This window comes from Betta splendens, chromosome 6 (genome assembly GCF_900634795.4).
Source record: "Betta splendens chromosome 6, fBetSpl5.4, whole genome shotgun sequence".
Classification (NCBI taxonomy): domain Eukaryota; kingdom Metazoa; phylum Chordata; class Actinopteri; order Anabantiformes; family Osphronemidae; genus Betta; species Betta splendens.
Genome location: NC_040886.2, coordinates 10542347 through 10568086, shown reverse-complemented (window position 1 = coordinate 10568086; position 25740 = coordinate 10542347). Strand labels below are relative to the sequence as shown.

At 47.1% G+C, this 25740-nt stretch overlaps 1 protein-coding gene across 5 annotated transcripts; it reads left to right on the top strand.

Annotated features, from left to right (window-relative positions):
• Positions 1–1055: 1055 nt before the first annotated feature.
• Positions 1056–25245, top strand: sema3d (sema domain, immunoglobulin domain (Ig), short basic domain, secreted, (semaphorin) 3D). Of its 5 annotated transcripts, none has more exons than XM_029154506.3 (19): positions 1057–1272; positions 3888–4046; positions 6982–7229; positions 10112–10272; positions 11759–11821; positions 11923–12042; positions 12125–12218; positions 12653–12781; positions 14047–14183; positions 15785–15899; positions 16059–16128; positions 16215–16359; positions 16871–17093; positions 17254–17342; positions 17486–17527; positions 18169–18326; positions 19267–19331; positions 19435–19574; positions 24261–25245. In XM_029154506.3, the coding sequence occupies exons 3-19, from the start codon at positions 7022–7024 to the stop codon at positions 24705–24707; spliced, it is 2406 nt and encodes an 801-aa protein (XP_029010339.1). In that variant the 5' UTR covers positions 1057–1272; positions 3888–4046; positions 6982–7021; the 3' UTR covers positions 24708–25245. The 5 variants fall into 5 exon arrangements, with proteins under 5 accessions (XP_040927222.1, XP_029010339.1, XP_029010337.1 ...); XM_029154504.3 differs by having other exon boundaries at positions 1057–1306; XM_041071288.2 differs by lacking the exon at positions 3888–4046 and having other exon boundaries at positions 1056–1306; positions 18172–18326.
• Positions 25246–25740: the final 495 nt, after the last annotated feature.

Here is a 25740-nt window from a genome sequence, read left to right as displayed (position 1 = left end):
TATTTTTATTATTCTAAACACTGAAATGAAACTAAAGGTTTATAACTGCAATTTTCACTTTACAGCGTGACTCATTCGCTTTGTATGAAAAAAGTTCTGGTTTCTTTCTTTCTTCTTTCGGGGAACATGTTGCTTAAATAAAGTTAAACAGTTAATGAAAATGAAAGTCAGACGTCGACAGGCTGGTTCTGCCTCTAATTGAACGAGTGGTCGTCCTGCGGTTGTTGTGGCACTGTTTTGCTCCTCATTTTGGCATTTGGCAGCTGCTCTGGGAACGCGGCCAAAGCAAAACGGCTTTTTCAGTTAAATCCGGGGAAGCCGTGCTTTAGAAGCAAGGTGCTACAGCGCATGTAGCAAAGGGGCAGAAAAGGAACGCATGAAACAATTGAACGTGGCCTCGAGCATGAACCGCAATTATCCCAACGTGTGTGTGTGTGTGTGTGTGTGTGTGTGTGGGAGGGAGTTGTCCTGAGGAAGTGCGCACCCTAACACTGAAGCTCCCCATGGGGAGGGAGGACACTGTTTTAACCTGTGAACTCTTTGTTAGCCGGGATCCAGTGACATCTGCTGCAGACACGCGCACGCCCACAGCAAAAGCAGAGGGGCAGCGGCGCCACCAAAGCGCAATGTGAAGTTCGTTTGGACTGACTTGTGTCTGTGTCTATGTAGGAAAGAACTAAAGGAATCCAAGTTTACTTCAGACTCAGCCAACGGATTGAGAGCGCACGCTCGGGTCTAGAAGAAATGTGGTGGAGGCGGCCCACCCTGCAGAACCGACCGCTCGGGTCCAAACACAGATTCTGTGTTTTACTCTATTCTCAAAGGCCAGAATCAGACGGTGGTCAGATTGTAAAATATTAATACCACACTGTAATTATGCACCCTGCTCAGCAGATGGGCAGTTATGAGATAATAATGGGATCGGCAGCTTCATGATCATAAATGAGCAGGAACCGTCCAGTGAAATGTTTCTTTTACGCACGCAAGGCGTGAATCAGTCCACGCGTCATCCCGGTCCCGGCTCAGCGGCGGCTGGCAGCGGGACAGATGCCGAGGGCCCCTCCCCTCCAGCAGCGGCGGCGCAACAGGGAGTTCACCCGCTGTCGCTCCCGCAACACGCGCACACATACTTAAACTGTGCGCTAAGGGTTCAAGAGCGCCAGAGCGCGTCTCGCTGCGCCGAAAGCAGCGTTGACGTGTCGTGTCTCCACTTTGTCCCGTGCCCAAGTGCCGGAGTCGCCGTGGGGTGATTTCCACTCGCTGGTCGGACAGGTAGGAAGACACGCTCCCGTCCACGTCCGCGCAGGTAAGATGAGACACGGCGACGTGACGCGCGGTGCGAATGTTTACGCGGCTGTCGCTCTGCGCAGTCGTTGTTCCAGTAGAAGCAGCTTTAGACGTTTGTTGACGCAGTAGTTTAGATTTAAAGCGACACTACATTCATTTAGTTTCATCGTTTACCAACGGTCACATTTAGCCCTTTAAAACTAAGTGCACCTGTACACGCCTCCAGCATATTATCTAGATATAAATACATTATGTACAATACGTATTACATGTAAAGTGCTTAATTTTTGATACAGAAAAACACTGGTCACTGGGTTTGACGAGAGATTGGTCAGTTTCTGAGGAGTAAAGGAAGTTTGTCAGCTTTTGATTTGTTAAAGCTTGGTCCTCGCCTCCCTAACGTTATTAATGTGTTTAAGATGTGCAGCACATTTGAAGCAGCTGCACGGAGATGCACATATTGAGTCTCTGTGGTTTATTGTGCAAAAGTAGAACCAAGTGAGACAGAAAAGTCAGGCAGAGTTCAGCCTGTTCATCGGAGCGTCGGAGTGAACCAGCATTTCTACGTTTTCTAACTTTCTACAAGCAGCTGTGGTTTGAGTGAGTGTCACAAAAGAGACTAATAAAGGAAGGAAGAGCAGAGAGGGAGAGAGAGAGAGAGAGAGAGAGAGAGAGAGAGAGAGCTCCATGTCATTTAGTCAGAAAGACTGAGTTACATCAATGGTTTCTGCTGCAGACATAAACAACTCAAGAGCTTGTCTGGGTTTGTTTTTAAACACTGTCCAGTCCAACGGCGTCGCTGGACCCGGAGCCCCATCTACATCCACCCGTCACCCACATCACACTGTGCTCCACTGTTTACACGGACACACTGGGCTTCTCTTCACTTCAGTAAATTATGAACAGATCTAACTTCGTTCGTTTGTTCCTGCACCTCGGCTTCTGTGCCGGGCACGTTTACAGCTGTGCTCCTCACTGTGCACAGTCTGGGTTGGATATGGAAAAAATGACATGCGGAGGCAGAAAGCGCGGCGCGAGGTTTTGGCAGAGTGGCTGGAGGATGAATCACCCGCCGCAGTGGCTGCTGTAGTCCTTCATGCATTGACCCATCATATGCGAATGGAGGTATTCAGTTCATAGGTCACAGTGTGAGTGAAATCAGTCAACGGTGACGCGAGGGCGGGGAATTGTCCGACACTGCGTCGGATTTGCCAGTGTGACTGTGCATCTAATGAAGGAGGAGCTTTGTCCGGGTTCTGACCCGTCCCACTGATGACCCGAACCGCAGCCAGTTCCCTTCTCCTTCACCCTGTCACCGCCGCCTTCTCGGAATCTACAATGTTGAGCGCGTGCAGCGCCGTGCTTGGGGTTCATGGACTCAGACCACAGGTGTGATTATGTGAACTGGTTAGCTGCGTCTCACCAGTGACAGCTGGGAGAGGCTAAGGATGAGATGAGTGAGTGATGATGGGAGTCTTTATTAATCCGCTCTGGGAAACTGTTGATTGGAGGAATTCTTCAACTGTCATAATCGAATCCTATTCCTTTGTGCGGTTGTGATAACAAGTCATTACGTGGAGCTGAATTAAGCATCACTGTAGGATGCGCGGCCTCTCATCAAGCGCTTCAGACTGCGCGTGCTGTGCTATTCCCGACTGCAGGGTGTCTTACAGTAATTCACTGCCGTTCTGCACGACGTGCCTGAACTGATCCAGCATCACCCAAAAAAAAAAAAAAAATCACATCAGTCCTCAGCTATGTTTTGAATGGCCTACAGCAGCGCTCCTGCAGTTCGTGCGAGGCTTTTCTCCAGGCGGGGATGAAAACGCAAAACTGAAAGACTCATTCAGCTCCGCAGGTTTAGAAAGACTCATCTAATGTTGCTATGCTAACATCTAATGTTGCTACATGTATGCTAACATCTAATGTTAGCCACTGGCCGAACCTTATATGGTCACGTTCCCAGAGCTTTTCGCCTTAGACCGACACAGCTACACCTTCACTGCCGTGCTGATGCTGGGATATTTGGAGAGTCTACAACAGATAGGTGCCAATGACTCGTGGACAGACAGGCGGCTGAGTCCGGCCCTGCAGGTCTGTGACACCCCCTCACCCACCCATCAGTCAGAGATGAAACCCACAAAGCCTCCTGGGGTGATAATTGCAGAACGGAACCCTTCCCACACCTGAGAAAGAACAATGGAGTTCCCACATGTGCAGCGCGCGCTGCTCTTGAGGGGTGTTGTTGCAGTAGGTGTGCTCCCGTGTCCTCGGGCCGTCAACAGACACTCGGGGCACTTATAGCTGTCACTCACTGTTTTCATGCCCTATTGCCCCCCCGCTCCCATCTGCCTGCCTCGGGTCGGTATTAGTTTACACCCACATGTGTTCGTTCATGCAGACACTCGAGCTCAAAGCAGCCCCGGCGGGGTCACGCCCCGCTCGGCGTGTGTAGACTTACTTGTTTTGTTGTCCTCCGACAATCCAATCGGCATATTTATCCGTCATCTCAGTTACACGGCTCTGTGCTGTTTTATTTTTTTTATAACCACTCCACTGTTTCCACTGGATGTTTTTCCATTTCCACCTTATCTATACAGAAAGGTTCAACCGCAGATCCAGTATCGCTTCCCGCCTCCCACCACTCTCCCACCCTCGCACTCACCCGTGGTGTGACAACAAACCTGCGCTGGCACTGTTTCCGCTGCGGTGACTGAGCCGTACGGCCCACAATGGAGGATTAATCAGCAACATTGAACGTAACAAAAGCATCACACGCACTATTATCTGCTCTCAGTGTATTTGGTTACCAAACCAGCGGTTGCAAAGGGGATTCTATTACTGGGCTTTTCAGATAACAGCTTAGGGAGGCACAGAATATGGAAAGACAGCTCCTCTGGTTGGAATTTTATCCACCCCTGGTTCATCCGTACAGTCAGACTTCTTATTTCCAACACGGGAGGGATTCCTCTGGAATGTCTGTCTTTTTCCCTGTGTCATTTGGTGTTTTGTTACTGTGGCTTTGTGGTGTATGATTTTTAATGCAAACAGGGCCCTGGGTGAGTCGAGCAAACCGATTTCACTGAAGGTGAACAGCTGATCATATAAGTAGTCAAAAACCTTTAGTATAATAATAGAATTCAAAGCGGACAAAACTGTTTAGACATGAAAACACAGATGTTGGACATTAATATAAGCACGGCTTGTTAATAGCATTTGGACGAGGAGCCGACAGTTGTTTTCTTTGTTTCTGAAGCATAAAGAGCAGAAGATGTGCTGTGTTATTAAAAAGCTGGTCCACTTCAAACTGTTCTTTTCCCTGTGCACTTTCTAATTTGTGAGATCACACACAGTGAGGCCTGGTGGCAGCGGGACTTTGACTCACAGCGGCCTCACAGGGGGAGCTGCGTGCTCCCTTAAATGCCCGGTCAAAAAAAAAAAAAAAAAAAAGATGATTGACTGTTGCCAAGAAAAACAACCGACGTCTCGAGAGCTCGAAACAATTACCTGTGTTTTTCTGCCAGGTCAGAGCCGGTGGTCGGGGAATAAAGACAAATAGCCGTGCTAATGCACTCTGTCCTGCGGAGATGGAGAGGCCTGATAATGGCGCGCTCTACATGGCACCTGGTTTGCTAAATGCCTCATTAGGGGTGGTCTCGGGGTGAGGATGCATGTGGGCAGAGCACTTCATAACAGCTCCCGCTCCGTCCTCTGGAAATAAGTCTTTTTGCGAACAGCATCCAGGCCGCTAGCCGCTCTCGATTAACAGCTGTCGCTTTATTGTCGTTTCATGCCACATGCAGTTACAGCGTCGCCCTGCGGCTCGTCGCGCTGAGCAGGAACCGTGAATCTCCGTCTACTTGAGGAGGTGACGCGCGTTAGATGCAGAGAAAGCTCCCGTTGTACGGTATTGGTTGCTACTTTTCAGTCTGTCACCATCGCCGCCGGGGTCGTTTCCCATCACCGTGCTGCCAAAGACAACAGGGACTCCAGCCTCCAGGAAACATGGCTGTTGGTTTAACCCGCATGGCACAAGCCGTCTGTTTGTCCTTCTCACCGACCTCTTCTCCTCCTGGCATAGTCTGTGTGAAGTGCATGTTGATGTCATCCCTTTCTTAACAGACAGATACATTACTTTAACACCACCCGGGCTAATAAAACTCTCTCTCTCTCTCTCTCTCTCTCTCTCTCTCTCTCTCTCTCTCTCTCTCTCTCTCTCTCTCTCTCTCTCTCTACCAGTCACTGTTGCTGTCGAGTGTGTTGGAGCTGCACAGCTTGAAACCTTCGCTTCCTCGCTCTTGCTTATGTCTAATCAGTCACCCACAGCTTAAATCTGTATTTCTAACCCCGAAGGTGTGAAGAGACCTCACTTTGTCATCTTGAATAAACAGCAGTGTGTTTATCAGAATCCAATCCTCTCCAGCTTAAAGGCTTGAGCCACTTGGAGGGGTCCACTCTGACCTGACTCTCCGTAATGAGTTGGTTTAAACAGCAGAAGATTCATTAAATGAAATGACTTGTACCTTTAGAGCCCATTTCTTTCTGCCATCATCCCATAGTGCAATGCGACGGCTGCGTATTATTTCCTAGAGTAGTTTTTAGAGAGGCGATAAAGACTCAAGTTGTTTGTTGGTGAATTGGAGGAAGAAGCGTTATTAATTTAGGCTTATGTGTGTTATCAGATGAGGGGGGCAGTAAAGCGATGAGGGGTTGACCCTGGGACCTTTCTCATTCCTCTGGTGCTTTCATTCATTCCTTTATTGATTATCTGGTTTAAACATTAACCTAATGTCTATGATTCACTTCACTTTTTTTCCCAATGTGACACAAACTACTAATTTTATTCCGACGCCTGTTGCTAGTGTGCTTTTTTTTAATGCCTATTCATGTCCAGCTTTATTGTTACCAAATAATGTTTTAGTCGATCAGTGTGAAGAGTAACACCTGCCACTGACGTTAAATAATCACATGGATATAAAATGACAGCTTGCATGTTTCTAATGCAAACGTCACTTCTCAACTTTACTAAAACTCTTTCCTGTCCTGTATTGAATTACTGCACGCGGCCCGAGGCCTGCGCTCTCAACGGTCCTGTGTTTGTTCACTCATACAGCTCACTTTTCAAAGGCTCCTAATGTCTCGAAGGCCTCTTCAACGCGCTATGACGCCTTTAAGAGGACAGGGATAATTTTTTTTAGAGGACATAATGGAAGAGCTGACATGTTCATCAGCCATTTCTAAAGACGCTGGCGTGTATAATTTAAATAAGAAATTAAAAGTGTTCTTCATTTGAAAAGAAGTTCGAGTAGAGAAAGTGGAAAAAGAAAGAGTTGTGTCTGAATGAAAGCTGCTCGAATGGGACCGTTTTGTTAGCCTGACCTTTGTTTTGGGGCAAACAGATTTAAAGGTGACACAAAAGGAAAGCCAGTGGCAGGCAACAGCTGATGCAGGGTGGGTAAAGAGAGGGGGACATGCCTGAGGGGCTCCATGGTGAAACAACTCAATAGTCACAACACAAATGTGTGTACGTATCCTGTGTGAGGTTAGATGAGCCTGCACACACACACACACACACACACACACACACACACACACACACACACACACACACACACACACACACACACACACACACAAATGTACCTCTGATTGCTCCTCCCCGGCTCACTCTGGTCTCCCTCCTGGTCTGCACAGAAGGACAGAGTGAAACCAGAACAGGACCAGTCCGCTCACCATGAAGACGGAGGGCTCTAATGATCAGAGTCCGGATGAAGCCGGCGCCCTGCTCTTCACGTCCCGCCATAGTCGTGACGCCATCAGGAAGACGGTCAGGCTGTCGTCCCCTCCTGGACTCACTTTGGTGGGATTCCTGTTGCTTGCCACGCTGCCTTTTGGAGCCAGCATCAAGCAGAGTCTCCCCAGGGTCAAGCTCAGCCACAGAGGTAGGACCTGAAACATTAATCATATTTCATTTTACTGTAAGTGCACTTGCTGGAGCTAAAATAACCCTCCATCAGGTTTCCAGTGTGCACCTTCTAAGGCCGCGTCTGCCTTTGTCTCTCCACTTGTCTCTGCTGCTGCTGTGACTGTGTGCACAGTCAAGAGGAGGCGTGACAGGAGTAAACAGTCTGAAATATCAGTGTAAATGCGAGGGGAAAATTTACTGTAAGACTCACTCACAATTTCAACCTCCTCATCAACACAAATCCTTAATAAATGAACTTGTTCCTCTGATAGCGCCTTTCAAAGTAAAACACAATGTGTCTGGTCTAGTAGAATAAATGATGCTGTCCAGTCTGCTGCCGTGGTCCTGGCACTGTGCAGCGCCCACGGTCTTTAGCTTTGAGTCGGTTTGCTTCGAGCCAGCGAGGACGCCTAAATTATTGCCGCCGTTAAAACCCGTCCTGAGCTCCAGTGCAAACTTCACTTCAAAAGCCTTCCGTCCCTCGCGCTACGAAGCGGCTCCAAGAAACCACACAAATGAACTTGAGTCTCGCTCCATAAAACTGAATCCCCACTGTGACCTAAAAGTAAACTCACACTGACTTCAGCCTCCGAGAGCTCTCCTCCGCTCAAAGGCTTCCAGGGCCCGGTGTGGCTGGAAATAGATGCATGTATGTCCAGAGAGTCCAACATAAATACCTGCAAGCAGTTGCAGGACTACTGATTACTAGGGACAGTGTTTACTCAGCAGTTAGACTACTATTTGCTTTATCTTTTTTGATGTTTGTTCCAAGCCCCCAGTTGATAAAATGCATTAGTTTGTTACTTCTCATATGATTGCATTTTATTTTGGCGTAGATATTAAAGACAAACAGCATTAAAAAATACCACCTTGTATGTGTTGGCTGCTCCAGTGCTAGCATGGCTGGATGCACTTCTCTGTCCATTCAGTGGGAACAGGCCGTCAGACTGTAGCACGCAGTGGCTTCCCTCTGTTGTTACAGAAGAAGAATGTCCATGTTTGGCCGGCTTAGCGGGAATGACTGAAGCACAAAGAATCCATCAGAAGCTAAAACCACCCCCGACCCAGCGCACACATCACGCACACACCTTGTCATCGTCCCGTCGGTGCACACGCTTCAGAGGCGACGCCGCCCGGCAGCGATCAGCATCCAAACGCCGGCGCGCCGCGCAGGCTTCGATGAGCGAGGGGTTAAATGATCAAAGGCCAATCAAGTCTGATTCAGTGAGCGCCTCCAAAACAGACGCCCTGTGGAGCTCACTGTGGAAAACAACACATCATGAGTTCATGTTTCAGGCAGAGTCGCTGCACAGACAGCGTGGCCGTCTGCCAAATGACAAGTAACATCATCTGGTCAGAGTTAAAGAGTTTGATGGTTCTTATGCTATTTTTCTTACTGTATGAACATTCAGATAAAGTTGCACTAAATTACACTTTCATTGAGTTAATCCATCTTATTTTTGCTCTTGTGGCCCTTTTATTACCCAAAAGCTACAGAAATGCATTAATCAGTTCAGGCTTAGTGTCGGCAAATCAAAACACTTTCCACTAAATTAAATCGGGTCGTACTGAGACGCTCACCGGCTTCTTATCAGCATCACTGACGGATTTGATACTGGCTGTGACGTTATTGCGTGTGCTCTCCAACTATGGGTAAGGCATCATCACCATGCAGCATTAAACAGCACGTAATGAGCCGCTCTCAGATTAAAGCGCTCTGTGGATCACTTTTAATGGGCACGATGTCCTCAGTTCACAGCAAAAGCCAACAATGAAGACAGGGTCCCATTTGTCCTACGTTGTTCTATGTCAGACATTACTCTTACGTCTGTCGCTGGCAGGAAGCCAGCTTGGTTGTATCACCGGCAGAGAAGCTAATCAACAGTTGTTAAGGTGTGGATCACTATGTTAAGCAGCAACAACGAAGCAGCCTGTTTCAATGGGCTCATAGTGCTTTGTGTTTACAGAACAGATTAGCGTTAGCTGAAGCCTAGCGGCCTAATCTCTCTGTGAGGTTCGGTCTGATGTGGGTATGATGTATGTGTGTGTGGGGGGTTAAAGATATGAGCATGTGAGCTGGCGTATAGGAGAAGGCATTAAGAAGGATTGCGTGGCGCGGAGCGGCCCTCGAAGTTCAAATATTGAAAGGTTGGTAACCTCTCCAATCCTTCACACTGAGAGGGTAATCACAATGTCAATCCCCCCAGAGTGACTCCCACAGGACTCCCCCACATTGAGCCGCTGTTTATTCAAGGCATGTTGCTATACTGGCTCGTTGAAAAGGGTCTGGTGATGGAAGGGATTTCCTCACATCAAGGGGATGGGGGGGGGGGGGGGGGTACCCGCTGAGAACCCGGTCGGCGTTCAGGTCCCAGAGAGTCAGAGAGGACCACTACTGGTTAAAGAGCAGCAAACGTACAGTGGGAATGGAGCTACGGCAGCTAACGCGTCTCCTCTCAAAGTAATTATGACAGGCGCATCGTGAAGCCAGCCGCGTGTAAAGGTCTAGACACTAGACAGACAGGTAGCGAATAACAGAGACGTCTTCATGGTTAAGCAGCTGTGAAAATATGTAGTGATCTAATAAAGTCTTTCTTTCTGCATCTCTTCTCTATTTATGTGTATCTGACACTTTGAACCACTGAGGATCAGGACGGTTTTATTCCAGGTAGTGAAGACCTGAATAAAAGTGCATGAAAACGTGCTCATCAGGATTTTGTTGCAGGGAATAAATAACAGATGACAACATAATCCAACGTGCAGTAATTTGATGATGGATGAAACTTTTTTTATATAATAGAAAACACATTATTCTTCACGGTCTGGATTATTTTGTGTCCTTGTTTGTCTCCGGATCAGAACTGCTTCAGGCCGGCAGCGTCTCTCTGTTCTCGGGGACCTCCCGTGGCCTCCACTCCCACTCGCTGCTGCTGGATGAGGAGAGGGGCCGTCTTCTGCTGGGGGCCAGGGATCACGTCTACCTGCTCGATCCCGACGACGTGGCCAGAGCTCCTAGGAAGGTACGCGCCAGGATGCGGTAATGTCACAAAGGCCAGGAATACTAGCGCGTTGGTGAATAAAGAGGGGGCTGTAAGAGTCTTCACACGCTCTGACAGAAACCTGGTGCTCGAAGCCGTTCAAGTTCCAACAGGAGACGGAGCGTCTGTCAGTGACCCGATCCGCAGACACGCAAACTCACGCTCGGCGTCACACGAGACATCCTAATACTCTCTGTAATATGCTGTTCATTATCAGAGGCATCGTGTAGCTTAGCTACCCAAGACTGTTTTGCCATTAAGTTGAGGTGAAGCAAGGTGTTATTTTTTCCATTACTGCACTCAGCTGTGCAGAAGAAGAGGAGCTCACCTTTCAGTCAGCACCGGTCTGAAAGCGTCTGTCTGCAGAGGTCAACACACACACACACACACACACACACACACACACACACACACACACACACACACACACACACACACACACACACACACACACACACACACACACACACACACACACAAATACGTTTGGACGGCGTCCATATGTTAAAGTTTGCAGACGAGGGTGTGTGTTTATGCAGCTGAGATTGATCCGCAAGTGGGACGCCGGTGTGTTTATTTGATCACTATCTGGATGCTTTAGCGCTCAGACGGGCTCTGCAAGTGTTGCCTCTCTGGTCAGCGATACCGATGCCAAGGAGATAGACACAGAGAGTTTACATTTCAGAGCCTTTGGGGACTAGAACTTGACGGTGAATGTGATCTACGGATAGGAAGGTGGTGTTTATCGCATCATGAAGGATCATACCTGGAATTGGACCCTCGGGGCACGAGAGCACGCAGTTATTCTAACGGACAGGAATTCCATTTGTTAGCGCGATGAATTAGTAACATGCAGTGCTTTGGAATCATGGGATGCTTTAATATGTGTGCCGATGTGTTTGCATGCGTATCCGGGCTCTGTCGACCCATGAATAAGTCTGGCGATAGCGCTCCTTGGTAGGATTTAGGAGAAGTAACACGCTAAGCGCGTAAGCCTGTTATAACACATGTGTGAACATGGCGGCGCGTTAAAGGAATCCTGGCCGCCATTACGCCGTCTCGCACCGGCGCCTGGAGGCGGAAGGCACCGGATAGCGGCGGCACCGGGAATCAAGACGTGGCCGAGCCAGGAGATGGTTTACAACAGCACGGAGAAGTGATCGCGATGAAGCTAAATACATTAAAGCGACGAAGCCGGGGCCTTTAAAGGCTCAGCGTCCTCTGGTGTTAAGCCTTAAAGAGCCATTAAAAGGACCTTGTGGAGGATCTTAGGCTGCATTAAGGCTCATTTCACATTGGGGGTCAGAGACTTACCCTTTAAAGTGATCCATTAAATCGTACCTGCTTTTTGCACTTAAAAGACATTTCAATAATTCAGAAAGGTAATGGTGGAGGTTTAGGGCTCGAATGGCATACTGTATGTGCTGTATGTGGAAGGTTCATGCTTCACCCTGTTGTTTCTGATTAGATTCACTGGGCCGCCTCCCAGGACAGAGTTGAAATGTGCAAACTGGCGGGCAAAAATGCAAATGTAAGTAAAAAAAAAAAAACCCACACCCAGTAAACAAAAACGGGGTAGATGCAGCCGTGCGGGTTGATGTTTACAGTGCACGTGCTCGTTCTCCGTCCCAGTTGGAGTGCGCTAACTTCGTCCGGCTCCTGCACACCTACAACCGGACGCACGTCTACGCCTGCGGGACGGGAGCCTTCCATCCCAGCTGCGCCTTCATTGAAGTCGGCGGGCGGCGCGAGGTAAAGCGGCGCACGCGACAGTCGAATGAGCCGCGGCGCTGCGGGTGTTGAAAGCCTTATCTCCCTCCTCCTCGTCCCTCAGGACGGCGCCTTCCAGCTCCTCCCCGGCACAGTGGAGTCTGGCAGGTTGAAATGCCCTTTTGATCCGCTGCAGCCGTTCACGTCCGTCCTCGCAGGTAGGATGAGCCGCCGCGTCAGCCGCCCCCCCCGCGGCCTTATCGCGCACGCCGCAGACCCGCATTGGCGCGCGGCAGCGGGAAATTAGGTTTCCCCTCGAGTTTTCGTTCGCTTTGAGTGATTTTGTATTCATGTATCTGTTATCTCAGCACTTTCTTCCAAATGACTTCAAGTCAAGTAGACATTTCTCAGGCAGCAGCAGTATTAGTGGGCAGAGATTCATTGTGTTATCTCCCCTTCTTCTGTTTGTTTCTGAAACCTCCTTCAGTTTTTATATACGAGGTATTGAAATTGTAAGTATTCGTTACTGTGAGCACATCGACAAGAATTGGAAAAAACATTCAACTGTGAAATGGATCTGTGTGACCTTTTGCCTTTTATCCCACTTTGTGTTGGTTCACTTTTTCAAACCTGACTCTGTAAATCGCTCCAGATCAGTATCTCTACGCGGGAACGTCTTCGGACTTCCTGGGAAAAGACACGACGTTCACGCGCTCCCTCGGCCCTCCGCCCGACCAGCACTACATACGCACGGACGTTTCTGAGGACTACTGGATCAACGGTACCCGCGCCTGCACACATCTCCTCCAACTGTTATTGCTTTTCCTGCAAACGCCCGGCCTCTCGCGTGGCACAAAGAGCCTCTGTGTGCCCTCAGGATGGTTACAGGCATTCCAGCGGGGACCAAACAACACACTTATTCATTTAGCCGGAACTTTTTATATGAATGCCATAGCGGAGCGGCAACCACACCTCCAGGGGGAGTTTACAGTGTCCCACAGAGTTCACAGTCTTTGTCGCTACGCACGTGGGCACGCACAGTCATCACTGGGGAGGGGGTGTACATGCAGTCACTGGGCTGTCACCAGCCTCTAAATCCTTACACATGGTCTCCACATTTCACAACCGCACAGTCAGAGATGTGTGGACTTATTACGCCCCCCCCCCCGCTCTGTGTAAACAGCGCGGGCTGAGGCGGGCCGCGCCGAGGCAAAGAGCGCATATATCCTGGCTGCGTGTCCTGTTACTGTAAACCTTTGGAGCCGCTTCCCAGTGACCTTCTGTTAAGTGTGTGCACAGCGGTACATTAAGCTGTCACAGTTGGGGAATCACCCTCTGGGGCTGGATGATGTCACCGCAGCACTTAGGCCCCGTGGACTGGTTCCGCTCCGAGCCGGGACGCAGCTTCGGCTGTGCATTGCATTTCCTACTGCACGTACTGGATGTGGACCTTTACAATGAATAGCAATAACATTCATAGACTGGTCAGAGACTGATACTGGGTGGAGCGTTCGACGGCCCAGGAGCCAGATATTTCCCCTCAGCGAAACAGAGCTGAATGGAGAGTGAATACGAGTCTTCAGTTTACACAACACAACTGCAATCTGTGCTCGCTTGTGGTGTGAGCGGGCCAGAGTCCCACTTTACGAGGTGGTAATATGTCACTGTTGTGTTTACAACTTGTTCCACTGCCTTAAATGACCAAAAGCAACAATTAATACTGTTTGGAGTAGGATTTGAAACGCCGGACGTTTAATTGGTTCTTGTAATGAAATACACAGTGATAGTTCATCTACTGTAAGTCAAGAGGCCGCGTTTAGTTAAAATCTAAACTGTATTAGTCCATGTAGCAAAACTGTACAACAAGGTGAATATTTATGAGCAGTAAGCTTTAGCTTACGGTCATAAATCTACAGGCGTAGCAGGAGATTTTAACCAAACATGTGCAAAGTGTAGCGTTAATGTGATGTCAAGGCTCCAGCGCATGGCGAAGTCATTACCTGGCATGTTTTGATAATCTCTGCCTTCTCCTCGCTTCGTCCCCAGAGGCCAGGTTTATATCTGCTCATCCCATCGCAGACACCTACAACCCGGACGACGACAAGATATACTTTTTCTTCCGCGAAGTGTCTTGGGAAGGCAACGACAAGAGCATCCTGTCCCGAGTGGCGCGCGTGTGCAAGGTGAGATATTGCAGGCGGGAGGCGTGGAAAGTGCGAAGTGTGCCGTTGAGAAAGCGTGGGCGCGTAGAAGACTGGGGGGTACGTCCATGTGCAGTACAGTACAGCAGGAAGGATAAATACGGCTCCGACCAGAACGGCGGACAAGGACGTCATTGGTTAATAAGAGAAACCGTGCCTGGAAGACAAAGCTTCAGTTTGTGTGATATAGGAGGCGACAGCCAAGAGGAAAGACCACTTAAGGTGTTTGGGGGTCTCATAATTCCTGCAGTGATCGGAATGGATAAGGCATCTTTGTTTTGGCCATGGCAAATGTGTTTTATGTCCCCCAGGAGGAGGCCTTGCTGAATTATTCTTTGTTTGTAGTCGTCTGAAAGAGGTGCAGGGGGCTGGTGTCAGGATCAAGTAATAGATCTGTGCACAATGTACAGTAATAGTCAAACTATTTGCATTTGTCTTTTGTCTCTTAAGACATTCATTTTTGTAGCAGCAGTCACCACTGTATTATTCTAATATTATATTTTTCATAATTAATATTTGCGTAATACATCTTGCGTACAGTAAGTACAGTCCAACTCACAGTGAGAGTTTCCTGGCTCCGATGGAACGAGAGCTGGGCCCCATCATTCAACGGGCCGTGACAGCGAGTCAAAACAGGCTCGGCACTGAACATGTGACTAAGGACAGACGCGGGATAGATTCGTGATTGGTCGGTTTGTATACTGTACCGGGAGCCATTAGTGATTCTAAATGGGACCGGCCCACACAGCGGTTTGCTATTAGTAGTCAGAGGTCTTTCGCTACATTCTTAGACAAAAGCTCTCAGTGTATTTATGACTTGGGAGTAAGCTGCAAGGCAGACTGGAAGGAGATTCCTCTGGACCCCCCCCCCCTCATTATCTGTGAGTGTGTTTTCCCCTGCATGCTGAAGCAAAGAGGCCACTTGACTAAAATCCACTTTGAAGATTATCACCATTGTGAAACATCCTCATTAAGTGCTTACGATTTTTTGGTCTCTCGAACTTAAGTGTGTTTTGGTGTGTGTGTGTGTGTGTGTGTGTGTGTGTGTGTGTGTGTGTGTGTGTGTGTGTGTGTGTGTGTGTTGAACCACAGACGTATCCTTTTCTATACCACCATGCACCAGTTTAATAAGAAGCTTCTCTGGAGGTTTCTCTGCATTACAAAGAGGTGCACTCGAACCCTCTTACCTCTTAAAGCAGCGATTCACATGTTAAAATGAACCCTGCATTATTAATCAGCAGCCTCGCTTGCTGCACCTCCTTTTGTTTGTCTTTATATATTTTCCTCTCCCTCTCTACATTTTCCCTGCCTCACTTTTCTCCCAGCTGTCGTTATACCAACACGAAGCCTCCCTTGTTCTAGTTAAATAAGCAGATCCATACGAGAGGCATGTGGTTGACCTGTTTATTTTCCTAATTAGAGCAGGAAACCAGAGTCGGGTGCGATCCTGTGTTGTCTAAATCCACGTGTGTAGATTACAGTCAGATTGTGGTTAAGTTCAGAGTCTATTATGAATCGCGGCCGTCGCCTTGCACTTCGCTGGTCATGGTTTTGTTACAGCGTACTGTACTGCTGTGTTGCAGAATGACGTGGGTGGGCTGAGAAGCCTGACCAATAAATGGACCACCTTCCTCAAAGCCCGGCTTGTGTGTTCTATCCCCGGCCCAGATGGAGTGGACACGCACTTTGATGAGCTCCGTGAGTAAAAAGTCCAAATCTGGGCCAGTAAAGTGGATTTAATCTTCTAGACAGTACAATGCAGAGCTGCAGCAGTGGACTGTAAAGGATGCTGTGTGAAGCAACACCCCCCGCGCTGGCGAAGAACCATATTTACATCGTTCTCCTCTCTTTTCCCAGAGGACATCTTTCTTCTTCCCACCAGAGACGGCAAAAACCCCGTGGTTTATGCTGTGTTCACTACCTCCAGGTGAGTTCACCGCTCACCACACCGACATCGACACTACTCCGTGAGTCGTTAACGTCCTTGCTTCGTCCTTGTTCTCTCCCTCCAAGCTCCATTTTCCGTGGATCAGCAGTATGTGTGTACAGCATGGCCGACATAAGGGCTGCGTTTAACGGACCCTATGCCCACAAGGAGGGGCCCGACCACAGATGGGTGGAATATGAGGGGAGGATACCGTATCCACGGCCTGGAACGGTATGATGTCCACTGACAGGCGGACACTTGATCAATGCTACCTACATTTTTAACACATCGTCTCATCGTCTCACATCTAACTTTGCTAATTGTGCGATAATAAACACAGAGTTTAGGGTGAAGTGTTCAAAACGCTGCAGGGCACAAATGTTCCCATCTGCGCATGCAAACTCACGACGTATGACATAACCCTGGGGTTGCTTGACATGTTAGTCCCACTCTTGTTTAATTTAATTAAAAGGCTAATAATGGCTTAATTAATGAAGCTGATTGGAATGTATGATGTAAGACTCATCTGCACAAATGTGAGCCCTGGGTTAGAACAGAGTTACAGATGTTCCAGTTGAGCTTTGCAGTTGCAGTTTTGTTTTTGCCCACTAGGCGGAGACATGCTCCATTAAATCTGTAAAGAGCTGGAAGAGTGAGTTGTTGCAAAGATAGAAAAGATAGAAAGCAAGGAATAAACAGGTGGGGCAGTTTTGAACTATAAGAACTCTTTTTTGTTGTTTAGTGTCCCAGCAAGACCTACGATCCCCGATTTAAGACCACCAAAGACTTCCCAGACGAGGTTGTCAGTTTCATTCGATTCCACCCCCTCATGCATCGCGCCGTCCGCCCGCTGACCGGCCGGCCAGTGTTCACGCGCGTCAGAGTGGACTACACCCTCACCCAGATTGTGGTGGACAGAGTTTTAGCAGAGGATGGACAGTATGAGGTCATGTTCCTGGGAACAGGTGAGACGCACGCACACACACACACACACACACACACACACACACACACACACACACACACACACACACACAGCTCTGGCCTATAGCTTTTGCAATTCCAAACATGACCAGCAGATGGCAATAGATCACCGGTGCAAAACCCAGTTGCGTTCTGTCGTAGATGCTGGTTCCGTTCTCAAAGTGGTGAGCATCACGCAGGAGAACTGGTCAACAGAGGAGGTCGTGCTTGAAGAACTTCAAGTTTTCCAGGTTGGGAGCCCTCATGGTTGCACACACTACAAATCTGCATCTATTGGCTGCAGGCACTGCTTTTTGATTGCTTCATCCTCTGTTGTATTTAATCAAACAGTTCTGACTGCAGTGTGTGTTTATTGAGCTTCTCCTTTGTGCAGGTTCCCGCTCCCATTGTCAGCCTGGAGATCTCTTCTAAACAGGTTTGAACTTATTGATCCTTTTTAGTCCTGTCTTTTCTACTAATTGTGTCTTTATGAGGTCTTTTCCTTGTTCCGTGCCAAATGCATTCAGCGTGTGCACACGCCGGAAGTGGCACAAGACCCGCTGTTTTCCTATCCACTCTCTACTCTCTCTCTCCATTTCTTTCTAGCTCCCTCGCCCCACTCTACCTCATTATCTAAGGGTCACACGTGTCAGTAGACACTTCAGCCCCAATCACAGCTTCCATTAATCTCCAGCGGCGTTTGACCTGTGTGTGTGTGTGTGTGTGTGTGTGTGTGTGTGTGTGTGTGTGTGTGTGTGTGTGTGTATGAGTGTGAGTGTGTGATTGCTAGTGTTTGCAGTGGTAGTTTGGAGGTTGTGTTCATGATTCTGCTCCACTTCAGACAAGATAGAAGAGTTTGCGCGACTGAGAAATCCTGTGACGTGTTTCATTTGTCCTAACAACAAACCTGTTGTCACATTAACAATGTCTTTCCTATGTCCCAGGCTCAACTTATTGATGCTTAAAATGTATATTGTTCAATTTGTAGAAATATCACATGCAGGTGCACTATTGACTTCATGGATATAGGCTCTTGATGTTTACTTATCTGATGCAAAGTGTTGTGATTGGCTGCAGCAGCAGCTCTACGTGGGCTCGAGTGAAGGCCTGGCCCAGGTTCCCCTCAGCAGATGTCACCTGTACGGACAAGCCTGCGCTGAATGCTGCCTGGCACGGGACCCCTACTGCGCCTGGGATGGACACACGTGCTCGCGATACGTCCCCGCGTCCAAGAGGTGCGCTGCACTCGCGCAATTATATCGCTTCAACCCTAAACGCAGGCATTCATACACCCACACGTTGGTTTTTTAGGTGAAGCTTTTTAAGATCACTGTACCAACAAAACATGTGTGATCCAAAAAAGAAAAACCTGCTTTGGACTGACCCTCTGTTGCTCTACTTCTGCGTGCTGTAGGTGTGTGTGTCCCTAAGGCAGATTCTTTGTTCTGAGAGCGACTGAATAAGTCCACGGTTGTTGCTAAATATGTTTTCTATTCTGGGTTTTTCTGGTTCTGTTCACAGCTTTTTTTTTCAGGGGTTATTGGTGCGTTTGAGCCTGATTAGAGATGCTGCTGCAGCTGTTTATAACCTACAGTGTATGTGCTTACAGTACTTGCGTGAATCTGAGCTCTATATAATATTCACCCTACTGTTAGGGGTCATCCTGCCATATTATTGGCCAGCAGGGATTCTGGTTTAGTTTGTGGAAGAGTCAAGGCCCAGCATTGGGTCTCCAGGGCTCTTTGAAAGCTGATCTTCGCGGTGTCAGTGAGTGAAGGCTACAGATGTCCCATCACAGGGGACTGACAGGAGGTGGAGGAGGGGGAATCAATACAAACAAAAAGGAGCCCAACTCCAAGCTGGGGTCAAAGACTCTTTTTTAACCAACTGTACTGTAAGATTTAGGAAAGGAAGCACAAGCATTCGTCTTCACGTGCAGTGAGATAGTGTCTATTTTCTTTTTTATAAATCCGATACAGCGAGGCAGACTCTTATCGCACATATAAAGGTTAATAAATGAAATGTATTGCGACATCATGTGGCTCAGTGTTGGACAGAATAGCTGGAGGCGTCGTGAGACTTTTAGGTTTTTACATATCCACCAGAGAATCTTAAGACAACTGTAAACTATCAGTATCGCAGGACATGACCTTGCAATCTCTGTTTTTTTTCCAGGCGAGCCAGGAGACAGGATATTAAACACGGAGACCCTGCTAGTCAGTGCTGGGACACAGGAGACGGTACGTACATGTCCTTCTCTTTGTAGGCTGTAAACACAAGCCGGTCATCAGATGATCACCATGCACTTTCTTCAAAGATCCCTCACAGCTGTGGTTTCTTCAGGTCTTGGCGGGGGACAGGTGGAGGAGAGGGTCCTCTTCGGGGTGCAGAACAACTCAACATTCCTAGAGTGTATCCCCAAATCCCAGCAGGCCCAGATCCAGTGGTACATACAGAGAACTGGACCCGAACGCAGGGAGGAGGTCAGAGCGCGCACCCGCCCCCACACAGCAGCACACGCGCCACACGCATCTCACCCCGTCTCTGAAGTGGGGTTGGGCCTTTCATTAGCTTTTCATCAGGATGCTGTACCTGAGGGGGTGCATTTTTTGCATGCCAGGTCACAGGTGAAGCCGTTCGCTACTGAAAACAGTCGAGACTTCCATAGAATCCAAATCACATCACCGCAGGTCTTGTTTTCCTTCATGAGAATGAAAGTAGTTCACAACTCATGGGATAATCAATGTGAAAACCCAGAAGTCACATTAGCTGTGGAGTTATAGGTGAGAAGGGAGCAATCTACATCGCTACTAGTTCCTTGACTAGGACCATTATTGATGTTTATGAGTGTCCAGGGCGTTATGAAATCTCTGCAGTTCCTTCTGGAAAAGATGACGAATAACAAAGATATGGAAAAAGTTAAAAGACAATATCTGCACCTTATATAAATATCATAAAGAAAGCAGTGAACAATATATACATTAGATAAACAAGATGTAATAATGTATATGAAAAAACCTAAACTTTAATTTAGTTTATTTTAATGATTTAAACATTTCATTATATTTTTCATGATTAATTCTGTGATTTCAACGAGAACTTCGTTTTTCAATGCCACATGTTGAAGTCATCTGGCTGTGTCCCCTGACGGGCAAGTGTAAACACAATGACAGGTGCAGGGGCCACTGAAGACCCATGTGGCCCCTCACAGGCCGGCGCAGCAGAAAGCCACGTGATTGCAGCTTCGCTTCACGATGTGTGTGTCTGTGCGAGTTTCTTTCTAACCTCCTACAGCAGAAGTCACAACAGACTGCTCCGTATAAGGACGGCCATGTGTTTGGGTGTGACGACCACAGTGGGAAGTTTTCTGTGTTTGTGTGTTCAGACAAGCGATGATATGTGACCTATTGTACTGTAGACAAAGTGATGAAGCAGTAAGCAAAAGTGTTTAGAATCTATCTATCTATCTATCTATCTATCTATCTATCTATCTATCTATCTATCTCTCTATCTATCTATCTATCTATCTATCTATCTATCTATCTATCTATCTATCTATCTATCTATCTATCTATCTATCTATCTATCTATCTATCTATCTATCTATCTATCTATCTATCTATCTATCTATCTATCTATCTATCTATCTGTTTATCTATATCTGTTATCTATCTATCTGTTTATCTATCTATCTGTTTATCTATCTATCTATCTATCTGTCTGTCTGTCTGTCTGTCTGTCTGTCTGTCTGTCTGTCTGTCTGTCTGTCTGTCTGTCCGTCCGTCCGTCCGTCCGTCCGTCCGTCCATCCATCCATCCAGGGCTCAGCGTGGGCGGCCATCTGCCTCGACCTGTCGGCGGGAGCCAATAGTACATAGAGAAAAGAACATCAAGCACCAATGGAACAAAAACAACAACAAGCAGCGGGTTGGTGGGGAGACCCAGATACAGAGGAATGCCTTGAACCCAGGGAGGCCGCAGCATAAATGCTTCAGTGTCTCACATAACTGAATGCATGTTTCTGTTACAGTTTTTCTCAGTCGCTTTAGTACAATTCTCAGATCAGAGTTGAAGTTTGCAAATATGTGTGTGCATTTCTTAAAACAATTTGTACAAACAGCAAAACACTATGGAGCCTGTAACTTACTCAAAATCTTTAGTTCATCTCTGAAAACTAAGTTTTTATGTCATTGCACGTGTAAGTGGCGTCAGAATATCAAGTCCTTGTGTCATTGTCTACGAACAAGACAGTCAAAGTACTTAGTCATGTTGTCAATATTACTGTGTACTACTGGCTAAAGTTTGGATGAAAATTACTGTAAAATGTAAGTTACACCTTTTTGTTTGATTGCAAGAGACTGGACAATGGCAGCCAGGAGGGTCATTTGTTTATGTGGCTGATGATCATAAACCTCCCATCCTGATGCCTGATGATGTTGGAGTGATGAAAACTCACATTGTCCCAAACTATCACATACTTTGGCAGGTGATCTCCACTCTGACCTCCTCTCTCAACATTGTCTCTCAACAGCCATATATAAATACTTGCCAGTTGATGATTATTGAGATGCACCTTTGTTAGAGAAAGTTAAGTCACCTGAGAGCAATTTATCAAATCAGGACAGATTTAGAAAAAAAAAATATAATGGAGATATAGAAATATGTTTGTCACATTATGACAACTTGATCAACCATTTTGCAGTTAATGACTTATACGATGAACTAATGACTAGATGTTTTGAGGAGTAAGACTATTGCAAAGTGAACTATATAATACATTTTGATCAACATGACATAAACAATTGATATTGTAGCAAAGAGCAGGGAATTATACATAATCATTTGAATGCATGTACCAAAGCAGTTGCAACTTGTTCAAAGTAGCGATAAACTGCTTATATGATGTGCACACGTGACATCTTGATGTGAAGATTGAACAAACAGTTTTGAGAATTTCAATCTGATCTGAGAACTGTACTAAAGCGACTGAGAAAAACTGTAATAGGCGATATATGATGACGACTTTCACGTGGAAGTTAGTTTGGTTCAGAAAGGACTGAATGCTGCCGCCTAAACAGACGCTGCCGGTTTACAGTAATAAGGAGCAGCAGATGTTTTCATGTCAACACACGTACAGTACAGATGTATTTCATTAAACCAGGGCTTCGTTGTTATGTAATCACACGTTTGTGATCAGATTTAACGTTGCAGCTGGATTTTGAGTCTTTTAATTTTACACTCTTTTATTTTAAAGGCAGGGATTGGCCCCCGTTCTCTTGTTCTTCTGCTTTTCCTCTGACCACCACCTGGGAACGTTGTTTACTGGCATCTGCACTGTCAGGTGCAAAAAACATTCAGTTTCAATGTATTTTACCACTAATTGTATGCAAATATTATGCCTAAATTTAATCATTTGGCAGACGCTTTCATCCAAAGTGACTTATGAGGCCTGCAGTAAAAGCATGCTGCAAGAGTCAATTGTTTATAAAGATGATTTGGAATATATGAAGAAAAACAGTCCTTCCAATAATAGATACGTTTGTGTACTTAAGGTTTCTTTCTGTTGATCAGGGCCAGTCAACGAGAGTGAGACGTCTGAATTCCTGGCTTCTCTTCTCCTCCATTCCCTCCTGTCTGTCATCTCTCCTCGTCTGCTGTCCTCTCTCCTCCCTCATCAGTTTCATGCCTGTTACTCCATCTACTTTGTTTTCCTATACGTTATCTCCGTGCTTTTCCACAGTCTCCTCCCTTTTGCATTTCTCCTCACACTTTCTGTGCCCTGATGGGTTCTTCTCAAGCAGCTGCTCACAGCACCTGCAGCCCCCTCTAATATTTACTTGCCTCATAGGCGCACATACTTCTGTTATCCCCTTGTAAAAGTCAGCTATTAAAACCGTCAGCTGGGAGAGAGGGCTCTGTCCTTCTCGCTGTGTGTGTGTGTGTGTGTGTGTGTGTGTGTGTGTGTGTGTGTGTGTGTGTGTGTGTGTGTGTTTGTGTGTGTGTGTGTGGTGTGTGTGTGTGTGTGTGTGTGTGTGTGTGAGTGAGTGTTCACCTCCTGGAGTCAGGAATTCTGGCCTGTTAACAATGAGTAATACAAAAAACATGGATGATGCTGAATTTCAAGAAGCATGTTGATTGGAACAAAGAGCAGAAACACGATAAGCTCAGTAAATACTTACGTACGCACAGTTGTGATTCATTTAAGAATCACAACTTAACACAATTTAAGAATGTTTGACTAGGTTGTTCTCCCAAAAGGCGTTTGGGAACACAGACTTCTGAATGTAGACTCTAACACATAAAAGAAGAAAATAAATATATAACATGTAGATTCACACACAATGGAACACAATTAACACATAGTGAATGATGACCAAAACCTTACTTCTATAACCCACATGTTTCATCAAACCGCTCAGGTAGGTCAGAAAACAAGGACGTGTTAGTAGACAGACGACCGAAGCAAACGTGAGTCGGGGTCAGGGTTTGAGGCCTGTGGGTCTGCGTCTGCCTGGACAACACATCATCAGTGTCAGAACCACCACAGAGCACTAATATCCACGGCCGGGCCTCTTCCTTGAGCTGTCATATCATTTGCACCTCTGGGAGGTTGGAGCAGGGCTGTGGGAGGTCTGCTTTTGAAAGAGCCACGCGTGCACGGGCACACGATGTCGGACAGACACCGGCGTGGTCTTTGTCTGTGCTCTGAGCGCAGGTGTGTTGTTTTAGGTCCTGACAGCAGCCACGGCGTTTGATGAATCACGGTGGACGCAAAATGAAAAGAAGAAGGCGTAAACACCTCAACGACAAGCACATGCAACACACACACACACACACGCACACACACACACACACACGCACGCGCACACACGCACGCACGCGCGCACACACGCACACGCACACACACACGCACGCACGCACGCACGCACGCACGCACACACACACCTCTGGACTCTCATGCTGTGGGTGGCACTCACCACACCCAATTCAATATGCTTCCTGTTTCAGGGGTCAATGCCATGTTTAACCCACCTTAGTGGGCTAATTATGCGTGAAGATATATGTGTGTGAATAGTGTCAGAGGCATTGTTCACAGTTTACAGAGGGACGTCTCCGTTTGGTCTCTGGTCTCATCTCATGAAGCTCTCCTGGTCTTTGTTTCCTTTCCAGGTCAGGCTGGACGATCGCATCGTCCACACCGGCCGAGGCCTCCTGATCCGCTCCCTCCACGCGTCCGACGCCGGCGTGTACGTGTGCGTGGCTAACGAGCACACGCACTTCACCCGCGCCCTGCTCCGCGTTACCCTTCAGCTCGTCACACACGGCCAGTTAGAGGCCAAAGCCAAGCTCGCCGAGGACCCGGCGCCAGACCTCCGGCACAGCGCCGAGTCCCGGCAGCGCTACAAAGACTACCTGAGGGTGATGAGCTCGCCGTTCGCTTCCCTGGAGGAGTACTGTGACTCGCTGTGGCTGGAGAAAAAGCCGACGAAGGCGCGAGGGCGGGTGGGGAAGTGGAAACACATTCAGGAGTTGAAGAAGAGCAGGAACAGGAGACACCCCAGAGATAACGTGGAGGAGAGCGACAGGAGACGGGTGGGGAGGACGGCAGAGCAGTGAGGAAACAAACACAAGACTGTGCAATTGCAATGACAGATCATGAGCGAGACGTAGCATAAAAGCAAGTAGTGGTTGTTTCAGCGAGAAGTGTCACCAACAGTATATTAAAAAGGAATGGAATCCAAAATTAAAAATGTTTGGTCATAAGTGAAAAAAGCTTCATTATGGACAATGCAGGTGAACTGTAGATCAGCTGAGCAGGAGGATGGTTTCCAATTTATAGCCTTTAAACACACGCACAAGCCTTTATGCAAATCAACTGGCCATTTAGGGAAATGCACAGGAACTGACGCGATTCAGACTTTCAAAATCGAGGACCAGGACAATTCATGTACAGTGACTGTAAATATAACGTGTACAGGAGATATTCAGCAGTTTGCTTTCATTCAAATCTGTGTAACAGTAAGTATAGTCATGTATTATTAAGTGTGGGGTGGAAAAACAACATATTTTTGTACAGGAGTTTCATATATTTAGTAGGTTAAAACCAAGGTTTGCTTTTTTTTCATGTATTTAAATAAAGTTGAGCTGAATGCTGTTCTGTCTTTGACTCGCGCACACCCATTAAGATATTATTCTCTGCTTGCATTCAGATTGATGCGTAATAAATCCATTAAACATTAAACCGACACACACACACACTGAGACACTCACGGGTTCGGTTTAGTTCGGCCAAGCCTCTCCTGATATAGCAAAACAAGTCCCTGTACTCTGTGTGCAGATGTCAGAGTTATTCAGGACCAGCTGCTCTCCTCAGTGTGTGTGTGTGTGTGTGTGTGTGTGTGTGTGTGTGTGTGTGTGTGTGTGTGTGTGTGTGTGTGTAAAAGCATGTCTTCAGGAAATGTTATTATTCTAAATTGTATTTGTTATTGCGCTTTCCCAGAACAATCTGATAAAGCTGTGGTGACATCACTATCAAAACCACAAGGTTATAATTCAAAACATAATGAATAATATTTTAAAATGTATATTATGTTGCACAGACAGTGCTTGGATACAATCAAGCAAAAATAACGATGACGTTATAGAAAAT